At 43.2% G+C, this 11,637-nt stretch overlaps 1 protein-coding gene across 3 annotated transcripts in view; it reads right to left on the reverse strand.

The window, feature by feature from the left end:
• tcf4 (transcription factor 4) overlaps positions 1 to 11,637 on the reverse strand; it is a 144,430-nt gene that overhangs the window by 129,991 nt on the left and 2,802 nt on the right. For 2 of the 3 annotated variants that reach the window (XM_019893443.1, XM_019893445.1), the window contains exons 1-3: positions 11,031 to 11,627; positions 10,704 to 10,742; positions 8,190 to 8,262 (exon numbers count right to left, since the gene is read on the reverse strand). In XM_019893443.1, coding sequence (XP_019749002.1) covers positions 8,190 to 8,262; positions 10,704 to 10,742; positions 11,031 to 11,102 — 184 coding nt within the window. In that variant the 5' untranslated portion in view covers positions 11,103 to 11,627. Of the gene's footprint in view, positions 1 to 8,189; positions 8,263 to 10,703; positions 10,743 to 11,030; positions 11,628 to 11,637 lie in introns of those variants that run through there. The other variant, XM_019893444.1, reaches the window with a different exon arrangement.

The raw sequence follows: 11,637 nt of genomic DNA on the forward strand, positions 1-11,637 counted from the left end.
CTGGAAAAGATGAAAGCCTAGAAAACCCCCTGAAAATAAAATGCCTTCTTAAATATGCTTTTAACCAATGGCAAAAACAGCAGCAAGTCATGTTTCAGTTTCAGGTTATAGCCAATACAAAACTACACTGCACTGAAATTGTCAAAAGTTTTAAATGAACACATTATGGATGATAGAGCGTGAAGTGTAGCAAGAAGCACACTTACTTTTTTTTTTTTTTTTTTTTAATCTAAACAATGCGGGATTGTAAATTTACCTGAAGCCATGTGAATTAGCCACACAGGAAGAATTTTCAATCATTTTCATGTAAGACGTCAAGGCAAGCTCAGACTCACACAAGCAGTGGACAGCCTTTGTACAAAACGACACGTTTTTCACAGGGAGCAATTTTAGGGGCGTAATGGTTGACGTGAAGAGGGGAAAGCGGGACAAATGTTTATACTGAGAAGTTCTTGCTATTCAGCGCCCTGAGAGAATGGAATGTGGCGGGAAGATCAATGTGTCTCTCTCGATGACACACACACACACACACACACACACACACACACACACACACACACACACTTACGCTTGCACGCGCAGGCGCACGCCAACACACCGCACACGCGATTGCAGATGTTCCAAAGCTATGAGGAAGGAAACCTTGGGTCTCTTCAGGACATTATGAACTTGTCACAAACATGCCAACGCGCGCACGCACACGCACACACACACATAGTTAAAATGTGACCACTAACCTGTCTTACGAAAACAGAAATACGAATATTTTCTTGCTTTCACCTCATTTTAAAAACCAGGCCAACATCAGGGAAGGATAACAAAGTCAACACTTGCACACAAAAGGCAAAGATTATGGAATGAATGGTGTGTGACATTGGTTGTTTCTTCTCTCTCGCAGTTGTCCACAGAAGAACACACACAGCCACAAAATGTGTACAGATATGCATGTACTCTTGTTTTCCCCATTTTCTTTTCTCTCTCTCTCTCTCTCTCTCTCTCTCTCTCTCTCTCTCTCTCTCACACTCTCACACTCACACACTCACACACTCACACACACACACACACACACACACACACACACACACACACACACACACACACACACACACACACACACTGTCTGGCCCATCACAGGACCAGATGGCACTATGGGTGTTCCAGACAATTTACAATCTTTGTGAGTGTGCATGTATATCAGTAAGCGTGTGCATGCATGTGTGCCAGTGTGTGTGTGTGAGAGAGAGAGAGAGAGAGAGAGAGAGAGAGAGAGAGAGAGAGAGAGATTTTCCAAGCAACCCCCTCACACTTTTTGTCCCACACACACACACACACACACATACACACGCACAACACGCACGGGGAATTGGCAGTGCCACTCTGGTGTGCCAGCACTGCCAAAGCCCGAGACTGAAACAAAAGCTGGGACAAACCATTGTGCGGCTTTCCTGCTCCATCCCACCTCTCCCTCTGAACCAGATGGTTTCATCCGCTAGTCTCTGTCGTGTGAAGGTTCACTGCGTCTCTGGCAAGTCAGCGTACATTACAGGAGTACATTTAACACACTCACTGAACAGATTCTCGGCGACACCCGCTCTTAAATAAGAATATTTGCTTTGTGGCTAAAAGGTGGTTCATTTCATCCATCTATTTTCAACGCCGTTTGTCCTCATTAGGTCAGGGGTGAGCTGGAGACCATCCCAGCTGACTGTCTCTTTTTTTTTTCTCAAATTACAGATTTCAAACTAGACGTACACCTCGTACTGGCAAACACAATCAGCTCTGAGATCAATGACTGGGACTGTTCTAAGATCAAGAAGGAAGTGCAGAATAATAAGGGCAGGAAGAAACAGTTGATGTAAATGGCTCGAAGGAAGTGTGAAGTAAAAACGAATAAAAACAAAAACATCACATGATCACAGGATGTTTTGCACAGAAAATACCCCCAAATTGTGCTTTCTAAATTTAGAAGGGGAAAAAAAAATGCCCGCAGAAACTGGCAACTTTCGAAGGCCAAGTGTTCAGTTTGGTCGACAAAATAAGAGGAAAAAAAAGATGATTACAACGAATCGACGACGGTTCAAAGTGGAACGATTCGATTCGGTTCGACTCAGTAGAATCACGATTCGATTCGATATGGTGCGGCTCATTTCGAGGAGTTTTTGTTTTTACATTACTTTTTTTTTGTGATATACTTTTGAAGTCACTTGTCAGTCCTTTTCTACGTTATATCGCTGCAATAAAAGATCATTCCATATCTTGCTTGATATATTTCATGAAGCAACATGCTTCATAAAAACCCAAAAGGAACAATTCTGAAATCGATTTAATGTTCAATTTTGAAGATCAAAAAGCTCAGTCTGACCGCATCCCTATTTTGAGAGTGCGACAGTTATAATAAAAGTTAAAATCATAGCATTGGGTAGGTCGAAATCACAAACATTCAACATGACTGGAGTTTGACACACAGTAATGTCATTACCTTGTCGCGCAAACTATTAACACACTGACTGGCATCCAAGAAAGTGAAGAAACGAAATGTGAAGTACGTCACACATAATGAGATAGATTTACCCTAAATTGTACGGACATCTATGCACTCAATTTCTGTGCCTGTCTTGCATCTCTAATCACTCTCCACAGTTAATGGCGGGCTTGCGTCTGAATCCGACACATTACCTGCCGCAGGTGTCCAACAGATGCCTCTAAAATAGGCACTCGTGACTCTAGACAAAAAAAAAAAAAGAAGAAGCCGAAGACGACCAGCAATTAAACACTGACAGTTTTTCAGACAGGAGCCATTTAGTCGTCTTATTACAAAGCGTATCGGAAGGCAACAAAACACTCAAGCGCTGACAGTTGACACATCTCGGATCAGACATATCAAAAGTGACCAGTGGGTCTGAGTTTACTGAGTCACAGACCAAAGTGGGGGGGGAAAAAAAAAAGTGATCTCTAACGCTATAACTGAGCCCCAACTAGTCTTAGCTGTGCCTTTAGGGAAAACATATGGAGTGCCGCCTCGGTCGTAAGTCGGCTTGCCGAAGCAATAGCTTCGTCAATCTCCTGAGCTTTGTCAGAAAGAAAAAAAAAAAAAGATAAAGAAATAAATAAAAAGCCCTGCCAAGTTCTAACAGACGCGAACACTGAAATCGCTGCCGTTATTAGCGGAGTCATTATTAGCCTTTGAAAAGGAAATGGAGCTCATAATATTTGCCATTATAGCTAAAAACGCCGATTAATTCTTAATCCGTACCTCAATTAAGAGCATTGCTGGGAGTTTTTGCCAAGGAAACAAGACAATTGAGCAGGCTCGGAGGGAGGGGGGGAGAGAGAGAGAGAGAGAGAATGAGAGACAGAGAGGGAGAAGGTAGGAGGGTGAGGCATTCAGCAACCGGTTTCTGCTCGCCACCTCTATTTTGAAAGCCATCATCCACGATGAGTTTGAGTGACGGGCGGAACGGAGGCTGATTTGACTGAATAGAGACAAGAGGGTGGCGGTGGGGGCGTTGTTCGCCACGTTGAGGCGCATTATCTGTTTCGGTACAAGTGTATCAAATCAAACGTGAGAGGAGATATTATTAAAGCAAACCCCTTTCAGCTGTAAGCTGTGACTGAATAAGCTATAGCAATTAGAGGAACAAAAATCCATCTTGCCAATGCAGATGCGTGTGCGGCTGCCCAAATTTCTCCGCAGATGTGTGAAGAAGCAAATACTGCTGCAGGGGATCATTTAAAAATTAATTTTGCCCCCCCCCCAAAAGATAAAACAGAAACAGAATGAATCTGTTCCACCAGTGGAACTTCCACCGCCAAGGCTGCTTCCCGCCAATCCCGCTCAGAGTCATCGGAAAACCCAAGTCTCTCCCAGCTGACTGTGGGCGGCGTACGCGCCGCCCCTGCTCGCCACTCAATCGCAGCATGCATGAACAAAAACATCCAGTCACACTCGCGTTTACACCGAAGGGCAATCGAGAGTATTTTTGTTAGCCTAGCATGCATTGATTGTGGGAAGAAAGTGCGCAGAGGAAAAACACACATGGGGGAAGAAAAGAACCGGCCACGCAAAGCCAATTCATTGATTTCCCAAACCTCTGCAGTTCGGCTCCGTTCTTCCTGTGGTGTGTCTTACACCAAAAATATAAACTACAAATCGTATATGCTCAGTTTTACTCTCCTGCACATCAACTGAAATAACAACTACAAGTCACCTCGCTGAGAGCCAGTCACAATGACCACAGTTTGTCCTCCCCAGTGAGATTTGAGTTTTGAATCCCAGCCCCAAAGTCAGATACCTCATTCCACTTACAGTTTAATTGAATTTATTTCCTGCTCAGTCTTGCTCCTGGTTTTGTACCAAAAACATGAAGACCGCAGACACATACAGTACTTACATACGTGGTGCAAAAATTGGTGAAATCTCCTCAACTCTCTCATTGACACACACCTCAGTCCCCTTCTAATATTGTTTACAGGGGAACAAACAGCACATCTGCGGGGTACGAACGGTGTTGGAGGGGTGGGGGGGGGTGGGGTTATACCAAAAGCAGCCAAGACCTGAAATAGACGAGTGGCGCTGGTGACAAGCACAACGGAGCTGCTCTCTGAACGGCTTCATCCAGGAGGAGATTAGAAACACACACAGAGTTTGATGCGTGCATTATCTTTCCAGGGATGATCCGAAAATAAACAACAACGCGGCAAAATCTCCCAATAATTAAAACGGTTAATCCACTTCCTGCTTGCTGATGACCGTGGGCTGAGCATGTCATGTGGGACTCTTGCACCGTTGATGTTTCGATGCTTTTGTGGATCAAGGTGAATGCTGCTCCCAAAATATGCGGATTTAGCATCTCCTAAGCCGTCAGAAACCCCCCAAAATATTTTTAGATTTGTGCAAGTGTTAAGAATCCACGTGTAATATATCTGATCGTGTCAATTTGTTGGACACGTTCCCTCGCATGTATTTTGTTTTATATCGACTTACGTGACAGAAAGAGCTCATGAAATACAAATCGGATATTGCGTTGCACAAAAATAAATAGGCAGGGCAAAAATACATCTTTTCTAGCAGAATTTTTGTTGTATTTCAACCCAAAAGATCTACTCAAAGGTTAGCGGAAGGAAAATACGTTTCAAATAATGAATTAGCCTCATGCTAGGAGGTCAAACTGCTGTTCAGTAAGTGCATATTTAACAGTATGTATTTCTATATATACAGTATATATTTGCGCCCAAATCTAGACCAAAGTCATGAGTGCTGAGCAAAACGAGACATAAAATGTGAGGACCGGGTTCAGCGTCAGCATGTCCGAGCGGCTGGCCTCATCCCTTCCTTTGGAAACTGCTGCTCTCATGGCTGTGCGGGTCTATAGAGTTCTAATTAGCTGCATTCACAAACAGCGCCGGGCTCATCAAAATGCCGAGGCCGGCAGAAAGCCACAGCAGGGGTGAGCAGAATGTGTGTGCGTGATGAATCTTGTACATGTGGGTGGAAAAATGTGATTTTGTTGGTGTAGTTTCAAGTTTGTGTGACAGTTCTGTGTGTTTGCTTTTTTTTTTTTTTTATGTGCATGAAAACAATTCCAAAGTGAAGATACACGCGGAAGCAGCAAAGCAAAGCTTCGCAGCCACTGAAAATGCAACTAAAACAGGGTACTCCCCCCCACCCTCGTCCCCTCCACCAAACTCATAACATCTCTTGTCCTGTTTCACATTTGCATGCGTGGCACGAGGGCAAACCGTACCATGGCACACAAACAAGCAGCAAACAAACAGGACATCTGCAGAGTGCTGGTTTTTGGATAATAACGGAATGGCTCACCAACATGAGCACTTTCGAGTACCTCCATAGTTCCCAATTCCATTCGTACTGCTACATTTTGCTAACTGACACCCCCCCCCCCCAAAAAAAAAAGCATCTCCGATTGCCACTAAATTCTCCTGAAGCCCCTGCCATCCTTTTCCCATCATGCTTGCTGATTGTCTACCTTGCCAACATGCCACATGTATGTAAATGTGGTGTCAAGTGCTGCGAGTGGTCATCGGATGCCCCCCGGCCTTCCAATGGCTTCCGCTAACATTCAACCCAATTTACGTTTTCCAGTATTGCTGCGGCGGCGTTAAGCTCAGCACTCGTGTTCTTACAGCAATGAACTTCGAGGATGGAGAATCGTCTTCCAACAGGTCGGGTGTGTGACAATCAGCAATGCTGCGGTTTGCGAATGGTCGCCATAAAGCAAATGGTTTCATCATTATTTTTGGCGCAGGGTCATACCGAGTGGCTCACTCTGCAACCGGACCGACCGTGTTCCAAATGATTACGCACCAAAGTGTCTTCCCCCCAAAATATGCCCACATCTCTGTCTGATTCATCAATGAAAACATTGTATTATTCGCTCAAGAACTGCCTCCGGGAACGCACACGCGGATATTGGCTCGCCTTAACCGCGAAGGCAGTAAGGCTGAGTGGAGTTCCCACGCTTGAAGAACTGACACCCGGTGAGTAATATACTCTCGATGCAAGTGTAGGTAATTATTTCCTATGACAAAAAAATATTTCTTCAGTTCCTTTCCAGTTTTCATTCAGTTTTCGTGTATAAAATCACGACAGTATCGACAGCGATACAGTCAGCGACATCCATTGCAGTGGCAAGCGTTAGCTTGAGCCCATCCCGGCTATCTGCGAGCTAACAAGCAGCTGTTCGGGAGGTGTCGTCGGCAGCGTACAAGAACTGGGCCTATCTGCACTTTTAATGCAGTGATCTCAGCATCTGAAACGTGAAGTGCAAGTTCAACGTAGAAGCCGTAGCGCTCAGTTGCTAACGCGGTAGCTACTGTACATCCTCAATGATACAGAGGTTATAGACTATGTTTATTGGCAGCCACAAGCAGAGTGAGTGCATGAATAAGCAAGTGGCTCAGTGTGAATCACCGGCACATGGAAGGAGGATGGAAAACGCTGACCGCTCCAGCGTACCTCAATGACCTACTGCACGGTGACAAAAGGTATGAATGGAAGACATATTAAGGAAGTAAAGAACTCACTCAGTCACTCACTTCGGGGAAAAAAAAAAAGCCAAATAGGATTAAGTGAATAAATTACACACTCTGCTGGTATTATCTCATTAATGTCAATCACACTCACACGTTTCAGAACAAACTCTCCGAGTTACGACGTGACTGCAAATCGAAAGACAGTTTCCCCTCGCAATCGACAGTCCGGGTCAACTTTCAAAGCGGCCACGTTTCACTACTGTTTGACACCACGAGCTCCACACTGTATAAGAACCACAGTGAATCCCCTGCAGTACATTCACAGGCAGGAAAGAGTGACATCACCCAATCGGAAAAACAGGAAGTCTGTGTCAGGAATGAACGTAAGTAGCTGAAAACAAAAGTCCTCTTCCAAATTGTAAAAAAAAAAAAAAAGACTCAAAACGTGTCTTGTTTTGATAATGACAATATTGACATTATGATGTAATATACTAATTATCCATCGCCTGTTATATTTTTATTTGTTTGGGTGGACTGCAAAGAACCTACACAAGATATGTAACTCAGTACTTACAAAAGGAGTATTGAAAATACTTATTTCGAGGCAGTTCAATACATGAGTGTAAACTACCACACCAATAAAATGAATAGTTTGGCGACCGTGAAATCAAAAACTCAAACTCCAGCTCATTATGTGAGGATATCACATTTTTCTAACATTCGGGTATTTTTTTTTTTTTTTTTTTTAGAAATCCTTCAGTATAATGCGGCCCGCCACCACAAGCGTAACCTAAACGATCAATATATTGTTGCATGAATATCTCAGATCTTGCATTGGATCTCATCAGATTGTGCATAAGACCCCAAATTGTTGCTGCTCTATTCCGCCACTGACCCATACGAATAATTCCTTCACTAGTATGTTTTTAATAGCCAATATATGATCAAAGATTTTATGGTCATGTATCATAATCCTAAGTGACATATGAAGTATAACTCGCAGATATTTAAAAAAGGTCAAAGTACAATACTGAGCAAATACAACACAACGCCCCCCCCCCAAAAAAAAAAAAATTGTGCGTGGTTACCCACTGAGCAGTATAGCAGAGCAGCAATGAGCAGGTGTATGGGAGGATTTCAAATTGAGAGAACCTACAGCTCATAGAAAAAAAAAAAAAAGAAGAAAGCTGACGTACTTGAGCCGGAGAAATGTCCACTCCCCAGGGAGGTCGGTCCATTCTTTCCACTGCTAACAGGAGGGGAAAACATCTAGAAGACAAATAGAGCACACATTAGCTCCGAGAGCACAGACAGAGGCACCAAGAAGAGCACGCAAAAAAAAAATGACTGCAGTGCAGCTACATATGAAAAGCTTCATTCCAATACACCAGGGAGACATTTGGCTGCAAAATAGTGCCGCGAGAAGTATATCACCTCTCGCCTCAAATGTAAAGGTGACATCTGCTTTTCGAGAAGCAGCCTTTTTTTTTTTTCTTTCCCCCCAACAAGAACTGAATTCCAATGGGGTACATGCGTACAACTGGAACTGATGAGTACCCTGCGTGTCTGTTCTAAAAATGGAACTTGAAACGTGTCTTTTGACAGTTGGGTATCAGTTTTGCTTTGGTGGGTTTTATTTCTGAATAGCCAATTACCTCGCCAAACACTGTGTTTAGGAATGAAACTCACATATCTGTTTTTTTAAAAAAATCAATCAATCAATCAATCAAGTGACGGTTACATGCATCCCGAAGCTGAAATTGACTGCTAATTTATGACAAGCAGTCTCAGCGGCGACGATGCGGCTTCAACATAACACAGATTGTGAAAATTGTTCTATTTGACATCTTTGTGGAGCATCCGGGCCGTCAAAATTTGACATACAAATGAAGGCGCCTTATTGTTAGCAGTCGTAGCTGTGGCAGCACAAAATTGAAAGTTCTAATCTGAAATGGACCTCCACAGGCTTTGATAACAATGAGCGTTATCAATCTATCAATCAAGTGACGGTTACATGCATCCTGAAGCTGAAATTGACTGCTAATTTATGACAAGCAGTCTCAGCGGCGACGATGCGGCTTCAACATAATACAGATTGTGAAAATTGTTCTATTTGACATCTTTGTGGAGCATCCGGGCCGTCAAAATTTGACATACAAATGAAGGCGCCTTATTGTTAGCAGTCGTAGCTGTGGCAGCACAAAATTGAAAGTTCTAATCTGAAATGGACCTCCACAGGCTTTGATAACAATGAGCGTTGATGTCAGCGTGCCTCCTGTTGGGCCTGAAACGTGCGCGACGGAGGTCACGCTGGTGTCGAACGGCTGCAGAGGGGCGATGAACAGGCGAGCCTTCATAGTTTTTAGTTAGTCGCGTCTCTGTCATTTGCTAAAAGAAGTACTTTGAGTACTCGGTCACACTGGTGGGCACTAGCGGACCTACAATCACATCGATTCATCTTCCGCCTGCTTTTATGGTAAGGAGGAGACACACTGGCGGGCTTGTCATTCGGTCAGATCTTTGTTTATTGATATCGTCATATTTTTAGTGATGTGTGAATGATAACGTAACTTTTCACTTTATCTCTTAATTAATGTGTGTGTGTGTGTGTGTGTGTGTGTGGTATTATTCCACAGTTCATTTTTCACATATATATGTCTAAAAATGACTCCGAAGCATTTTAAAGCACAAATGTAAGATTCAATCGACTGTGCCTGTGCATGTAATGTATGTGGACAATATGGTTGTTCAGGAGAAACGTGTTAATCACAATAAAAATAGCAATAATAATAATAATAATAATAATAAAGTTTAGATGCCTCACTGTCACGCGTTTATCTGACACATTGAGCAAACGCTCACTTCACAATATCGGTCCCACAGGACCCCCACCCCCCCAAAAAAAAAACTGCATTTGGTTAACAGTCCCCCTCTTAGATTGGTTGTTATTGAACACTGAGAACAGCGTGTGTTACATTTGACGGCTTTGAAACGAAACTAGGAATTGGCATCACTCCGCCATAATAGTTTTTTTTAGGCATTCATACAGTATTTCATATTCATTCATTATTTGAATATCTACCTGTTTAACCGATTTAATAAGGTAAGCTATGAAAATGTGCATGTTATTGTCATATGGCATTTGCATTTCTCTGATCATTAAGTACTAAGATGCAATATTTTTTTTTTGTTGTCTTTTGTTCTTAGGATTTCCTGGCACGCAGCACCACTGCCCTTCGTTGCACTTTCTAATCTGACATATCTCGCTTTCATACCAGGATTAATGGGAGTCCGTCTATTCTTCCTCATTGAGGGCTGTATCTATTTCCCTCCTCCTCCTCATCCTCATCCCCCTCCTCCTCCTCTTGTGACCAAACTTGCTCCCAGAGGGAGGTAGAGGCACAGAAACATGGCCGAGAGCATGGAACACTATTTCCTGTCCCTCAAGTTCACACCACAGTCTTTTATTCCAAGGGAATTGAGGGGTGGGGGGGGGGGGGGCTGCTACATTTAAAACGGGATTAGTATTTTGCGCTTGTAACAATGAAGGCTGCACGAACGGGACATGTTCACGCGGAAAGATTTTTTTTAAACTATTCTGCAAGCATGGCACACGCATTGTATTGGAAAATTAAAGAACTTTTCTTTTGTCATGGGCAAAAGGCTGCACATAAAGGGGGGGGAGAAGGACTTAAAATGAGATATACTACCATGGATGATGGGAACATTTTCAAATCGCTGTTTCGCATCTATAAGACAACAAAATTACCAATGCAGCATCAAAAATATCTACACATACAAACAAAATGAAATCACAAATATGCTCTCACTTTTCTTTTTAACTTATTCTCAAGAAACACACACTTTGTCCACTTGATATTTGAAAAAAAAAAAAGAGCTATGCAGGTTATGCGCCGTGCAACTCATCAATTAAACATGTAAACTGTGAAAGCCAAACAGGACGTGCTTATTTACTTGCAGCCTCACCTATCATCACACTCATTTGTTTCCAAGAATAACAAATGAAATGTTCTTACCGCGCTAAAATCCAGCAAGTCGCTCAGTTCCTTGTCCGTGCCCAAAGCTGCCATCCGCTGTTGATGATGCATTTTAGCAAAATCGCACGGACCTACAACATGGAAACAAATGGAGAAAATAGATGGACAGAGGAGGGTAGACGCAGACACACAGACAGAACTGTAGCCGGGTGGCGACGTAGATGAGGAGAGCGGAGGAAAGACCTCTTTCGCTTTTTTTTTTTTTTTTCTTTACGCGCAGCTCCGCTCCGCTCCGGGTCTTTGCTCGCCACAGCCAAAATAAATCCCAGTAAAACAAGCTCAAAGCCTCGATCAACACGTCTAATTTCCTCTCATCCTCAGCGGGGGAAGAAAGCTCACAAGCGGGTTCCTGGTTTAAAGTCGCTGGACCCCCCTCCACCCCCCCCCCCCAAAAAAAAGAAGAGAAGTGACAGAAAGGACAGTGTTTTGGTGCGTGGTGTGTTTTCTCTCGCCCCCCCAGCCAAAGAAGTCCGAGCTCTCCGCGTCAAGACGCAGTTCGTCCGCCCCGGTTTGACTGTCAGCCTCAAACAATCATACAAATAAATAATAAATCGATAAAAGAAGAGTTAAAAAAAAAAAAAAAAAA

This window comes from Hippocampus comes, unplaced genomic scaffold (assembly GCF_001891065.2).
Source record: "Hippocampus comes isolate QL1 unplaced genomic scaffold, H_comes_QL1_v1.1 scaffold428, whole genome shotgun sequence".
In the NCBI taxonomy this organism is placed as follows: Eukaryota; Metazoa; Chordata; class Actinopteri; order Syngnathiformes; family Syngnathidae; genus Hippocampus; species Hippocampus comes.